Below are 15,020 nucleotides of genomic sequence, written 5' to 3'. Positions count from 1 at the left end.
GTGGACATAATATTGCACGTTATTTGTGGACATATTATTGCATGTGGTTATTTCACAGTGTTATTGTACAGCCTGACAGCGGCAGGGAGGAACGACCTGCAGTATCATTCCTTCTTGCACTGAGGGTGCCTCAGCCTGTCACTGAACGAGCTGTTCAGCTCCACTACAGTCTGGTGCAGAGGGTGAGAGGAGTTGTTCATGATGGATTTGAACTTGGTTAACATCCTCCTCTCAGCCACCTCCTCCAGAGAGTCCAGAGGACAGCCCAGGACAGAGCTGGACTTCCTGACCAGCTTATTCAGTCTCTTTCTCTCCCGCTCTGTGCTGCCCGGGGCCCAACAGACGACAGCATACAGGAGAGCAGAGGCTACAACAGAGTCATAGAAGGTCTTAAGCAGAGGGCTGTACACTCCAAAGGATCTCAGTCTCCTCAGGAGGTGGAGGTGACTCTAGCCTTTTTTGTACAGGGTGTCGGTGTTGTGAGTGCAGTCCAGTTTGCTGTTGAGGTGAACACCCAGGTATTTGAGACTGTCCACAGTCTTTATGTCCTCCTCCTGGATGTTCACTGGTGGGTGAGGTGGTGGTTTCCTCCTTTAGTCGATCACCATCTCCTTCGTCTTACTGGTGTTGAGACAAGTGGTTGCGCTCGCACCAGTCCACGAAGTCTGTGATGACCGACTGGTACTCCAGCTCGTTCCCCTCAGACAAACGACCCACAATGGCGGAGTCATCAGAGAACTTCTAGAGGTGGCAGCTGTCCGTGTTGTAGGTGAAGTCTAAGGTGTAGAGGGTGAAGAGGAAAGGCGAGAGGATGGTTCCCTGGGGGGCCCCGGTGCTGCACCTTACCACCTCAGACTGACAGCCGCACGTACTGCGGGCGGTCAGTGAGGTAGTCGATGGTCCAGACGGCGAGGTGTCCATCCACACCTGCATCCTCCGGCTTCCCCCGCAGCAGCGCCAGTCTGATGGTGTTGAAAGCACTGGAGAAATCAAAGAACATGACTCTCACAGTGCTCCCGCCGGTCTCCAGGTGGGTGAGCACTCGCTGCAGTAGGTAGATGACAGCGTCATCTACCCCGATGTTGGGCCTGTAGGCGAACTGCAGTGAGTCCAGGATGTCGCTCACCATGGTGCGGAGGTGAGACAGGATGAGCCATTCCATGGTCTTCATGAGGTGGGAGGTCAGGGCAACTGGTCTGTAGTGGGCTGGTTCCTTGGCGTGTGGTGTTTTGGGAACCGGGACCACACAGGAGGTCTTCCACAGGGTGGGGACCACCCCCAGGCTGAGGCTCATGTTGAAGATGTGGCTGAGGACCTCACAGAGCTCATCTGCACAGGTCCTCAGCAGCCTTGGGGGAGTTCCCATCAGGTCCTGCTGTTTTCTTCTGCTTCAGGTGTGTCACATTGACTGCTAGGTTTCTCCTGTCCAGAAGTTGGTGCTGTGTACCACAAAATCCTCTAATCCACCTTAGTAGAAGAAAATAAATGTCTGCTCAGATTGAACTGAACACGTCATTTGAACTATGGACTTCTAATCACACCAAACTTATATTGGTGAGTAAACAACTGTATTTTAGGCCAGAAATGGATGTCCAGGTTGTTAAAAGCAGCATTTCTCCTTAATTCAGGTTGGCTTATGTACACATGTTTAAACTAACATGCTCTGTATTAGTGCAGCAGATAACCTTCAAATGGTGATACAAGCGTCCAATTCTGCACAAATACAGCTGGAGCAAATTAATTGAGCAGTTTTAACTTTTGACCCCTGAACAAACTGAAACTGTCCTTTGTCACCATTCTTCCTGTTTTTACCTCATAGCTCCATAACATTCAGTCACCAGAAAGTCCAAACTATACCTTTTTTGGAATCTTTATGATCCAGCAATAATGTGGTGTAGTTTTCTGGGTGATTCTTAACTACGGGCACTATTGGCCTTGTAAATGTTAAATTTCTACCACACCATTTCCTTACAATATAAAGCGCCTTGGGGGTAACTGTTGTGATTTGGTGCTATATACATGTGCTCTGATGTCACTGTTTAGCTCCATAGAACTAACCCAAACAATCTTTCATACAAACTGTTTAAAGGGACATTACAGTGTTGTGGTGGAAAATACGGCATTAGTGTGGGACAACTACATTTTGTTTAAAAAAAATCACAACAGTTGTATGACATTGAATACCCCATTATGTTTTGATTATTTACTGATACTTTATTCAGAGATATTTTAAAACATTAGAAAAAACGTTTCTTTACCATTCATTATCATTGAAGATCAAGTCTGGGTGTGGGACAAGCACAAAACGGCAATATTTGCATATAATGATGCTGAAAAAAGGTGAAAAAGATATCATAGACTACTAGAACAAATTTCTTAACACACTTTCATTGTAAAGATAACTATAAAAGTGTGGAAATTTCCCCTTTTTTTCTGTTTTTCATACAATATGATCAAAGGACAAAATAAGTGCCCCGTAGTCTAAGAATCACCCTTCTATATGATTGGAGCATCTTTTAATTTAGACCAGGGGTGGGCAACTTGTTCCAGAAAGGGCCAAGAGGGTACAGGTTTTCTTTGCAGCCACTGATTCCACCAGGTGATTTCACTGATTAACTGATTCCATCTTCTCAAAGTGATATTACTGGTAATCAGTGAAATCACCTGGTGAATCAGTGGCTGCAAAGAAAACCTGTACCCTCTTGGCCCTTTCTGGAACAAGTTGACCACACCTGATTTTGACCCCTGTGTATTCTTCAATTGACCCCTACCTGGCTGCCTATTGAAATTCAGTGGCCAATCATTTTGTTTTTTAGAGTTCATGTCTATGGGTTATTGTGCCAAATTTGATGTTTGTATCACCATTTGCAGGATTCCACTCTAAATATTCTCTTACCTGCTGCACTATATATGAGATGTAGATGCTGCTCCTCACTGTTTCTCAATTGCCCTCAAAAGTATTGGAACACTTGGTATTTCACACATTTATTACATTTCAAATACATTTTTTTTTCTAAAATTATCTTCCTTAATTCAAACTGAAAGCAAATCTCTGCAACTTGATATAAATTAATTAAAAATATAATCAGCTTCCTGATGAAGTGGTGTAGAGGGTTTTCTTAAAAGACCTGAAAGTTCAGCTACAATTTGACAGAAAGTACATTTGAGATGAAGCCTAGATTTGATGTTTTGGTGAAATAAACTTTTGTACTTCTTCATAACTGATGTAAATAAAGTCCAATACATATTCAGTGACTTGTAAATGTTCAAGTTTCCATCCCCTGACTTGTCTAAAGAAAACTGGCAATAAAACTGATTATTATTGACAGGTTTATCAAGTTTTAGAGATTTGCTTTCAGTTTGAGTTTGAGGAAGATATTTTAGAAATTTTATTTCATTTTTTGTATTGAAAATGGTATAAACAAATTAAAATGTGTGAAATTCTAAGTGTTCCAATACTTTTGGAGGGCACAGTATCCTAACCTTATGATGAAGTGCAAAATGAGTGTGGTGTGGAGTGCAGAATAGGAGGGCTTCTTAAGTAAAACTAACAGGTCTGTGAGAGCCAGAATTCTTGCTGGTTGGTAGGTGATCAAATACTTATTTCATGCACTAAAATGCAAGTTAATTATTTAACAAATCATGTAATTTTTCAATTTTTTTTTTTTAGATTCTGTCTCTCCCAGTTGAAGTGTACCTGATAAAACTTACAGACCTCTCCATTCTTTGTAGGTGGGAAAACTTGCAAAATCGACAGTGTATCAAATATTTATTTGCCCCACTGTAATTATTGGTGGCTGTCTACCAATCAATGCCTTTCTCATTGGGAAACAAAGCAGCTCAGTCTTCCATTACTTGACCTGACCATGTTTGGTAAACTGCTGACCTGTGGCTATTTGAACTTTGCTCTGTACATATAGAACACCACAATACTTTATTTTACTGCATGATGATGGGCAGTGCTGTTATTATTACACACAACCGGTATGAACCACTTCAGCCCGGTTAGCAAGGCTAGGATAGTGGTTCACAGCAAAGGAGCAATTTTTTCTGTTACACCCTTTCCATCAGGGTGAGAGAGAGAGAGAGAGAGAGAAAGGTGACACATCAAGCCTGCCTTGCATAAATGCCACCGTGCCACTGGCTGTAAGATATGATTGCTCAGTACCACACTCGTGGTGCAACTTTTCCCAAGGTCACACTTGACTAGTGTAGACTTTTACACATTCCCACTTATTTGTTAGGTAGAACTTAAAAATGGTGACCCGATGGGGACTGTGCGGTGCCGGAAAGATCAGCCATGACTTCAGTGTGGCCATGAAGACTCTGCCTCCTGGAGATCACCAGGTACTCAGTTAAAAAAAATACACAGAGGAATTCTCAGAGTACTGATCAGAACCTTTCTTCTTTGTACAGATAGTAGCTAGTTGCATCGAGAGCCTGAGCGTGCCAAAGAGTTTGCCAAGAAACATTGGCATCCCTATGGCTTAGGTTCCTATGAGGAACTGGCTAATGACCCAGAGATTGGTGAGTTAAGAGCAGCCTGGCAGAGCAAGAGGAGAAAATGTTGGTTTGGTCACTTAGTCTGAATGTGTCCTGTATGTCCTCACAGATGTTGTGCATCTGGGAGTTCTGCACACAGAGCACTGGCGTGTTGGTCTGCTGTTCCTCAATGCAGGGAAGAATATGCTATGTGAAAAAACCACTGGCCATGGACTCCAAGCAGGTTACAGATCTCATCTGTGCCGCCAAGAAAACAATGTATGCCTGATGGAGGTAAATGGAAGGAAATGATGCTGTTGTTCAGCAGTAGTTTGGTAACAGACCGCAATTAATATGATTCCTACTGACGAGTTCACGGAGGTTTGGCACATGTATGAACCTCGGATTAATTGCAAAGTTTAGATTATAATGTGAAATACAGATTTATTGTCACGTTGAAGTGTTTTTAAAGTTATATTGTGTAAATCTTGATGCAGAGTTGCAGTGATGTCAAAACATGTTTTACCTGTGCTGGCCTCAGAGCTCTGAGCATAGATTTGAATTTTTTTTTAATTTGAATTATTAGGGACCAATGCTTTAAAAAAATCATTCATTTACAACCACAAAATCAATACAAAAAAGTTACAGGAAAGAAAGAACAAGAAAACAATGTACAATGGGTGCCAAAAGGTGTAGGCAGAAGCAACCTTATCAACGCCTCAAACCCCCCCCGTACAGTCAAATCAACCCAAGCTATGTGCCAGTTCATGCACGTTCATTTCCAACAAAGTCTGAACAGTAGCAGCTCATAACTAAGCTGAGGGAATCAGGTATTTCACAACCGCTCCTATTTCATACTAGGTTACCCCGGTACATATTCAATAGTAAGAATTCAAAGGAAGCAGATTCATCATATAACACAACTAAACGTTTCCTTCAGATACATACCGGAGAACATTTCTTTGTATAAATATTTAAACTGGTTTTATAGTTGGACATCGTTTAAGTTTCTCAGGTAGCTTATTCCATTTTTTTGGGCCACAAATAGAGACACAGAAGCATTTATCTGGTCGTCCTTGCGCCACCAGGTTTTAAAGTGATACAAACCCCTTAAATTATATATTCCTTCTCTTTGCATAAAATATTCTTGAATTCTAAATGGTAATTGTTTATTTTTCACTTTATACATCAATTGAACAGTCTTAAACAAAATCATGTCAGAGTTTTAAAATCTTCGATTTAATAAACAATTGATCCCGATAGCCTGCATTGTGAATTATTCTTAATGCCCTTTTTTGAAGGATGAATAAAGGTTGCACTGTAGTTTTATAGTTACTGCCCCATACATCAGCACAGTAAGTCAAGTAAGGTGCAATCAATGTGCAATACAGAGTATGTAGTGATTTACCATCAAGAATGTGCTTTACCCTATTTAATACTGCAATATTTTTGATACTTTCTTTGAATATGTTGAATATGAGCTTTTCAATTATTCTATCATCCATGATCACACTTTACACTTATTCTCCTTGATACATGCTATGTTTACCCCTGTATGTTTAACTGTATTTGTTCATCTTTTTTATGATTTCCAAATAACATTGTAGTTTTAGACCAATTGAATGCAATATTTCATATCAAACCATCTCTTCAGCTTTATCATTCAGATCCCAAATCAACTAATAATTGTTGCAAATTATCTCCTGAACAAATAGGTTTGTGTCATCTGCAAAGTGAACTGCCCTGAAGTTGGGGAGTTGTGTTAAAATGTAAATAAAAACCGAATACAATCATTTTCAAACCTCTTCAACCTATATTCAATTGAATACACCACAAAGCCAAGACATTTAATTGTTCTTTCTGTATGTTAAAAATCTGCAAACTGTTTTCTTTCAGATATTCACAGCTGCAGCCTGTTTATAGTTTTTAGTAAGCTTCAGCAAAAACCACTCACTCTGTAACTAAAAATCAGGAGATTCAGTTGTTTGCACTGACAATGATTCAGTTGTCACTCTGTACCTAAAAATCAGGATGATTCAGTTGTTTGCAAATGTATCTGCACAAACATTTTGTGACGATGGACTCAACTCACTCCTCTTATCTTTTGTTTTCTTTACTCAATAAAAGGGCCGTGCAATGAGGGGACATGAGAGAATTGCACGAGGCTGTCAAGCTCTGTGTGTCACTCCTTTGCAAAGCCCACTAAAGACATGTCGGCTCTCTGTCTGGCTTTCCTTGTATGGTCTAACCGAGAACAAACCTGACATATTTTCTGGTGCCGTGAACCCGGATGTCAACATACCGTCTGCTGTGCCAGAGGATGACAGACCGAAGCCCTCGACGGCCGGCTCCATAGGGAGACCGAAGGAAAGTCCCTTTGAGTGAATTCTCGACCTGGCCGGTCCTACGCTTCATCCTCTGGCCACAACCAGAGGAACTGACGACATCTGGACTGGGAAAAAAAAAATCAACGAACCAGACAGATGAGTAAGTAAATTCTTTTATGGTCTAACGGGGTCAGGACTAAGGTCGATTTGACAGGGTCAAATTAGAAAAACAGTTACAGGGTGACTGTAAAAGACGGACAGGGTCACGTCAGTCTGACAGGGTCAGAATAAAAAAAGTCCACTATACGACCAAAGACGTAACAGGGTTACGCCAGAAACATCAGAGTCCACTATATGACCAAATTAACATCAAAAGACCACTATAAGATCAAAGTACTATCAAAATACCACCAACGTAACATCAAAAGACGTCTAACAGTGTGAAAAGTAATAGTGATCAAATTTACGCAGGACTTTACAACAGGATGCGACAAAATACAGCTGTCTAAATGAATGAATGTGATTTGTATGACTGTATGGATGGAATGACAATTCCAGGGGACAAAATGAAGAGTCTCTGTAAATTGTGAAATCATTCATACGCACACCTGTTTGTGTTGAACAACGTGACTGAAAAGAGGCACTAGGCAAGGTCACCCACCTCCTCCGGGAGGTTGAAGTGGTTGACACTTTTCAGTCAAACTGTTGACCAAACAGTAAAAAAGGGAAAAATAAAACGTCTGTTTAGGCTTCTCTAGCAATCGAACCAACAGACAACCAAAATGGGGAATACACAATCGTGTTGCTATTGTTGCACAAAAACAATTCACCTGAAGGTGATGTCAAATTTATAAAATGCGATCCAGGACAGAAATATGTCGAAAAATGGAAGAGAAAACACAACTTCAAGGGCAAACTGATTGTGTTGGACACTATCAGACAAAATAACTGAGAAAAAGAGAAAATTCATAGAATTTAATATACTAATCTAATATATATACAATATACTAATATACCAGATGAACAGGTTAATGGCGTATTAAAACCAAATTCCAATGTAAAATAAATTATGTTATTGCTTCAGTAAAAAGGTCCATTTCAAAGGAAGGGCCCCGCTCCATCAGCCCCTCCCTTTGAAAAAAGACAAGATGCAAAAAACTGTAGTATTTAAATCAGATGACATTCCTGTCACACCAACTAACAGGCAGGATAACTCTTGATGATTCTGACAATGACAATTTGGATTCAGTGGACATTTGTGGAACATGGACAGAGTACGAAAGACAAACCCACCATCACTTTGATGGTAAATGATTTTCCTTTTGAGTTCTTGTGTGATACGGGCGCATGTAGAACAGTGAACACACTGCCCCTTAAAGCAGGAGTCACACAATAAAATTTATGTGAAATCAGCTAATGGTACAACTAACCAATAAGTAATGTTGAAACCAGTGAACATTGCTGATCCAGACACCCACCGTGAAGTAAACAAACCCATTGTCTTTTCTCCAACATGTCCAGTGAATCTCCTGGGACATGACTTGTTACAAAGTCTAAAGATTGGCATCCTCCCAACTTCAGGAGGAATGAAAGTGGTCAGACTGACTAGATGACATTTTATGACGCCACAGAAGCGACTACTCATTGGACCAGACGGACATGACACAGGCTTCATGCCTACTTCCAAAAGGCTGTAAAGCAATTGACTGATTTACAGCATGCACTCCATCCTGAACAGCTATTGTTAAAGTGAGTGAAAAATTCTTTTTTTTTATGATGTGATGTGTATTCCGAGAAACACAAAAAAAATCCTTCAGAAATATTGACTGTTTGTAGTAAAACTTTGAAAAGTAGAAGTTTCCTGACATACGATAGTGTTACATACCTTACTAAACTGAATTGTTACTTGATACCACCTAAAAAGCTAAATGTCTAATTTTTTTTTTTTTTAAATATGCTGCTGTGAAATTGCCTGACCACATTGTTGAAGCACATCAGCTGCTGCCACACATATCTGCATAACTGATTGCACACTTGCACAAGGACAACCAGTACTGATTATAACATACACTTATCAGGACTTGAAAGACAGACACTATTTGTGAGACCACAAGACAATGAAACGTTTTCTTAAAACTTTCTCTGAAACAAAGCCACAAATAACACTGAATAACTGTGACTATCCAGTACAAAGCTGTTATTTTACCTAATAATTTAATTGCGTCTTTTCCAGTTAAACACTTTATTTTTACCCACATTTAAATGTGTTGTTTAAAGTTCAAAGAACGTCTATGTGCTCTGAACAAATTTAAATGTTTTGTGGACGGACGCGTCAAACTTTTATTTTTGAAAACACAAAAGTGCATTCTTTTGGCTCCTCAAGTATATGCTTCAGCCAAGCTAGAAAGCGAACGTGATTTATGACCTGTGACAAGCTACAGCCTCATATCGGCGCGCTAAAAAGCAGCCACCAACTATTAGCCGCTAACACGCGAGCTAACTTACCTTTAAAATAAGAAACGATTAAATTCGTCGGCGCAAACTAACGTCGACCAATTGAAGGGAAGCTAACGAACAGAAACGTCGAATCCGCCTACCGACTTTAAATTTATAACACGATAAAATTTAACAGTTAGCACGACAGCACATGGGCTAAGGTAGGCCACGTTATGCTAAGCTAACTCACTCGGAAAACTTCAAAAAGTCACCAAGCCCCTGTTGAAGAGCATTGTAGAAGGTTGCATTGCTCAAACAGTTGCAGACCAGACCAAAGCAGCCAGAAGATAGTTTTCCAAATTTATTTCTTTTCAAAGTGTCGATAAAAAAGCCCGCTTTGAACTGCAAACAGGACAGGAAGTGAGCGGGGGGAAACCCCTCCCCTCCTTGAGACTCCAAGCCTATTGAACAAGTGATCCCACCTACAGGTGGAGGACCGCATTGCATCCTTTCGGCTTCAAAGGCATTGATCCGAATTTGTAAATAGTTGACAAGCTTCCTTTTGTGAATACTTGAGAGTGATCAGTGAAACTTATTGAGTCGTTTAACGATTTTTAACCACTTTTAAACTGATTAAGCTGGTACGATCCTGATTCCAATTGAAAAAAAGTGTTAGTGATTCGAGATAACACATCTCTAAAATCAAATTCATTTGGATTCTAATGTATGACAATTGTCTGGTTTTGGATTTTTACTGTTTGTGATTTTCCAAACTAATTCTTATTTAAACAGTTCTTTTTATCAAGGCCAGTGTTGTGGAAAGTAACTTTGACAAGTTACTTTTTTAGTTACTTTTTAAGTTGCTTTATACAGGTGCTTTATGCAGTTACTTCATTAGCAGCTTTATGCCAATTACTTTATTAGAATCTGCAGAAAACTTGCAACTAATAAGTAATGTAACTAATAAGGTAACGAGTAATCTAACTTGGTTACTCGTAAAATTGAGCAATCAGAAAAATAACTAATTAGCAAAGTAACTAATAGTTACTTTTCTGAGTACTAAATCTTAAAAATAACCAAATTAGATTATGAGTAACTTTATTAATTACATTCAGCAGCTGCCGACAAGGTGTCCGCAGCTGCTAATGAAGTAAATATAAGTAACTGTAAAATATAACTGTATAGATTAACTAATGAAGTAACTTTCCAAAGTTACTTTCCCCAACAGTGATCAAGGCCATAAAAAGGAAAAACTGGTCCAGCCCACGGTGGGAAGGCCCGTTCCAAGTGTTGCTGACCACACCAACAGCCGTGAAGATCGTTGAAAGACCATCATGGATACATCTAAGTCACTGTAAGCTGCAGTGTGTGCCTGTTACCACAAACGAGTAAGGGGAAGTCTGACTACAAAGGGGATTCACCGTATAGAGGTGTCTCCTCTCAACGTCAGTGAAGCAGAGAGATCCTTACTCACTTAGAGTGGTCTATAGGGTGGCGGTGTGGCCTAGCACCAATGACTGATCCGCAGAGTACACCCCAACCCACGTACCAAGCGCTGTGCTTGTGGGTGAGTCTGGCAGACAGTCTGGTGTGTTGTGATCTCAGCATGTTCCTGTTACTGGGACACCTCTTCTGGCAGATGTGGGAATGACATCCTCCATCTGAAACCGCCTCCTGATGAATCAGCTCCGTTCAACCTCTCACCCGAGAGGGAAATACGATACATCGACCACCCTGATGAACCACAACATCCTTACTACACCGAAGTGGTGTCGCTACGTAAATTACACTTCACATCTAGTGAACCGTACCAACTGTTATGTCTGTACACATATGCCGTTTCCACCACACATAATGGACTACATGCTACTCCAACGTCTCGAGCTAATACTGATTGTTTGATAGGCCTGTCAACCTACCCAGGAATTATTCTGTACCTCTGAACAAAACCACTGCGTCTCCCTTGGAGGGAAAGAACTGTACCGTTCCGTTTACCTCTTATGTTATCATGGCCCCAGATGCAGGACCCCCTACTGATAACTGATTTAATGCCTTATCATAGCTTTGATTATTGTGTAATTGGGAATGGCTCAAACCTACTTGGGTGGCTTCCACCTCACTCCTGCAATTTAACCTACACCTTCTGCGATTATGTAAATCAAACAGCAAAAAATGAATGCGACAGAAACAAAACCTGTAAACAGGATAAGACCCAGTGGAACAAGGCCCACCTCGTCAGGGATGTAGACCGTTTCTGGTGTAACACCACCCAGGCCCCTTACGTTAAGCGCTGTTACTGTGCAGCCATAGCGCCAACCTAGAAGGGGCACTAGAGCTCTCACTGATTATTATTGGCTATGCAGACCAACGTTTATGCTCACCTTCCTCCAATTGGGGTGGAATATGTGGAATGATTAATTTACATGAACCAGTAGTACATATTCCTAAAGATCAATGGTCCAAAGCCATCATCAAGTTCTGTGACCGCATAATGTTCGTGCTAAACGAGAACTGTCTGATACCAGCCATATTCCTAATGATAAAAGAATATTCAATCAGGGATGGAGGTCACTATTCGGCATGCTCCACATGTTGGGGTCAACCTCGTAGCTCTAGAAGTGAGTTCACCCGCTGAACTCCACACTTGATATGGCCAACGCAACCACCGAGGAAATAGGGCCCTGTGACTGATGTACTACAAAACCATATGGTTTCTTGATCAGCTGACCGCACCCTCCAGTGGAGTGTGTGCTTTGGTGGGCACAGCGTGCTGCACCTTTATCCCAGACAACACAGCTGACGGAGGTGCCAACCCGAGCCTACAAGAGATGACAGAGGTCCGTGGACTCTGTACAAGCAACAATGTCATCACCTAGCTGGAGTTTCTGGTCATGGTTTACATCAGGAAGTTGTGGCACTTCTACTATGAGCTTTGACCCTCTATTGATCATTATTGCAGTTTTTGCACTCTTATTTTGCTGCATAGTGCCTTGCCTCCATTCCATGATTGTAAAATTAGCCTCCAATGCCTTTGTCCAATGTAATGTTGTACAGCGAGTCCTCCATCGAGAAACTACCCACTTCCAACTATTGTTGACCGATGATATTGAGCAGGAACCAGAGTATGATGTCCGCTAATATGCTATATGCAGATGCCCAGCCTATCAACCACCCGATTACGAGGTCGATATTCCTGAGGTTCTGACACCACCCTGGAAACAATCAAAGACACCACATAACATTTTAAATTCTTTATCATTTGTTCACTGTCATTTTGTCTTCCTGTTTTTGGTTACTATATTCATCTCCGCATTTGTCTATGATGTTACAACTGAAAATGTTATTAACAAGTGGTTGTGATTAATGTATTGGATGTGGTTGAGATGTAATAAACAATAAAACAGGAGGGATATGTTAGATAAATTATACTGTCAAATTTGATTTATCATTTATTATCATCTATTAACATCTGCTCATTTGCAAATTGTTCTTTCTGTATGTTAAAAATCTGCAAACTGTTTTCTTTCAGATATTCACAGCTGCAGCCTGTTTATAGTTTTTAGCAAGCTTCAGCAAAAAACACTCACTCTGTACCTAAAAATCAGGAATGATTCAGTTGTTTGCACTAATGACACAATGATTCAGTTGTCACTCTGTACCTAAAAATTAGGATGATTCAGTTGTTTGCAAACGTATCTACACGACACACGAATGATTCAGTTGATTACAAATGTATCTGCACAAACATGTTGTGACGATGGACTCAACTCATTCCTCTTATCTTTGTTTTCTTACTCAATAAAAGGGCCATACAATGAGGGGACATGAGAGAACTGCACGAGGCTGTCAGGCTCTGTGTGTCTCTCCTTTGCAAAGCCCACTAAAGACATGTTGTGTGGGCCGCTGAAGAGGAGGTACTGCTGGCCCACCACCACCAGAGGGCGCCCTGCCCGAAGTGCGGGCTTGGGGCACGAGAGGGCGCTGCCGCCTCACAGGAACAGCCGGGAGTGACAGCTGTCATTCATCAACTATGACAGCTGTCACCAATCACCTACCTTACATAAGCCGGACGACATCTCCACCCCGTTGCCGAGATATCGTCTACCTAATAGGTAAACACTTAGCCGTGGTTGTGCCGACACACATTCCTTTCCTTCTCTTGTTGTGATTTGTTTGCAGGTGATCAGCTCGCTACTTTCAGCTGGAGGCTGGGGTTCATAGATGGTAGAGGAGTGTCTGGTTTTCACTCTCGCTCCGAACTGCATTAAGTAGGAAACGACTCTGCACAAAACTGTGAACTGGTTTCAGAGGTGGAGGTATCATTCCCACCTGGAGAGAGACTGCTGTGTTGCTGACTGTTTACTGGGTGTGTCCTCACCCACTCACCCATAACTGTCTTTCTGTATCCTGCCAGCAGTACCAGATCCGGCAGCTGGAGATGGTGGCCACCTGGGGACTCAGGACTTGGCGACTCCGGTGTGTTCCAGATCCGGTGGCGGTGGAAATCGTGTGGGGCCCGGCTCCTCTTTGGACGGTGGTCTCTTATCCTCGAACCTGTCCACACGTCACTGTCGTACATTTGATTGTAATCCAAATTCTGAATCTGTCTGTATTCGTTGTGCACCTTTCACAACAGTAAAGAGTTGTATTTTTTGACGCATCCATTGTCTGTTCATTTACGCCCCCTGTTGTGGGTCCGTGTCACTACACTTTCTCCAACAGGATATCTCGGCCAGCGTCATGGATTCCGAGGGGCAGCAACCATCTGTTGAACAACCAATGGAAGAGCAGGGTGCCCAGGCGTCAGCGGGAGGCGTGGTCGGTGAGTTGCAGCAAATCCTCCACTGCCTTCACTGCTCGGTTGGATCTAATGACCGAGCAGAATATTATTCTCAATCGCAGGATGGAGGCTCTCACCCCATGGGTGGAAGCGCGCGTACAGGGCACTGCTGCAACTCCTCCTGCTGCTGTCCTGGTGCCGGATTTAGACATTCCAATGGTCGCTCAACGAACCCCTCCACCATCCCCTGAAGCATACATAAGTCCCCCAGAACCGTACGGAGGCTGTGTAGAGACGTGCGCAGACTTCTTGATGCAGTGTTCGCTCGTCTTTGCACAGCGTCTGGTAATGTACGCGTCAGACGCCAGCCAGGTGGCTTACATGATTAATTTGCTTCGAGGTGAGGCATGCGCCTGGGCTACGGCACTTTGGGAGCAGAATTCACGGCTCCTAACCACGTATACTGGGTTTGTGAGGGAGTTCAAAACAGTCTTTGATCACCCAAATAGAGGAGAGACCGCTTCAACTGTGCTGCTGTCTATGAGACAGGGTCGTAGGAGCGCAGCCGAGTATGCAGTTGACTTCCGCATCGCGGCTGCGAGGTCGGCTGGAATACCACTGCGCTCCGCGCGCCTTCGTAAACGGACAGTCGTCGGTCCTGAAGGAGCATCTGGTGGCTAAGGATGAGCCGCGGGATTTAGATGGGCTTATTGATCTGGTCATACGATTAGACAATCGGTTAGAGGAACGCCGTCGGGAACGAGACGAAGGACGTGGCCGGGAACATGCCGTCCCTTTCCCTTCGGTCCGAAAAGGTTCCGCCCTCCCCACGCTCCACGGCCTCAACGCTCCGTGTGGTAACAGCTCCCCTGCTGATGAAGCTATGGACACGAGCGGGCCAATTAAGAACATCTAACAGACAGAGGAGACTGGCCCTCGGGGAGTGCTTTGTCTGCGGCTCAAGTGAGCATCAGCAGAGAGACTGCCCCAAGCGG

At 42.5% G+C, this 15,020-nt stretch overlaps 1 protein-coding gene across 1 annotated transcript in view; it reads left to right on the top strand.

Annotated features, from left to right (window-relative positions):
• Nucleotides 1-4,183: 4,183 nt before the first annotated feature.
• Nucleotides 4,184-15,020, top strand: part of LOC117524685 (trans-1,2-dihydrobenzene-1,2-diol dehydrogenase-like) — a 35,931-nt gene continuing 25,094 nt past the window's right edge. The window contains 3 exon segments of the mRNA XM_034186506.1: nt 4,184-4,354; nt 4,417-4,527; nt 4,613-4,776. Of these exon segments, the coding sequence (XP_034042397.1) occupies nt 4,258-4,354; nt 4,417-4,527; nt 4,613-4,776 (372 nt within the window). The 5' untranslated portion in view covers nt 4,184-4,257.

The sequence above is a fragment of the Thalassophryne amazonica genome, chromosome 2, assembly GCF_902500255.1.
Source record: "Thalassophryne amazonica chromosome 2, fThaAma1.1, whole genome shotgun sequence".
In the NCBI taxonomy this organism is placed as follows: Eukaryota; Metazoa; Chordata; class Actinopteri; order Batrachoidiformes; family Batrachoididae; genus Thalassophryne; species Thalassophryne amazonica.
This window is presented reverse-complemented; position numbering and strand designations above follow the sequence as displayed.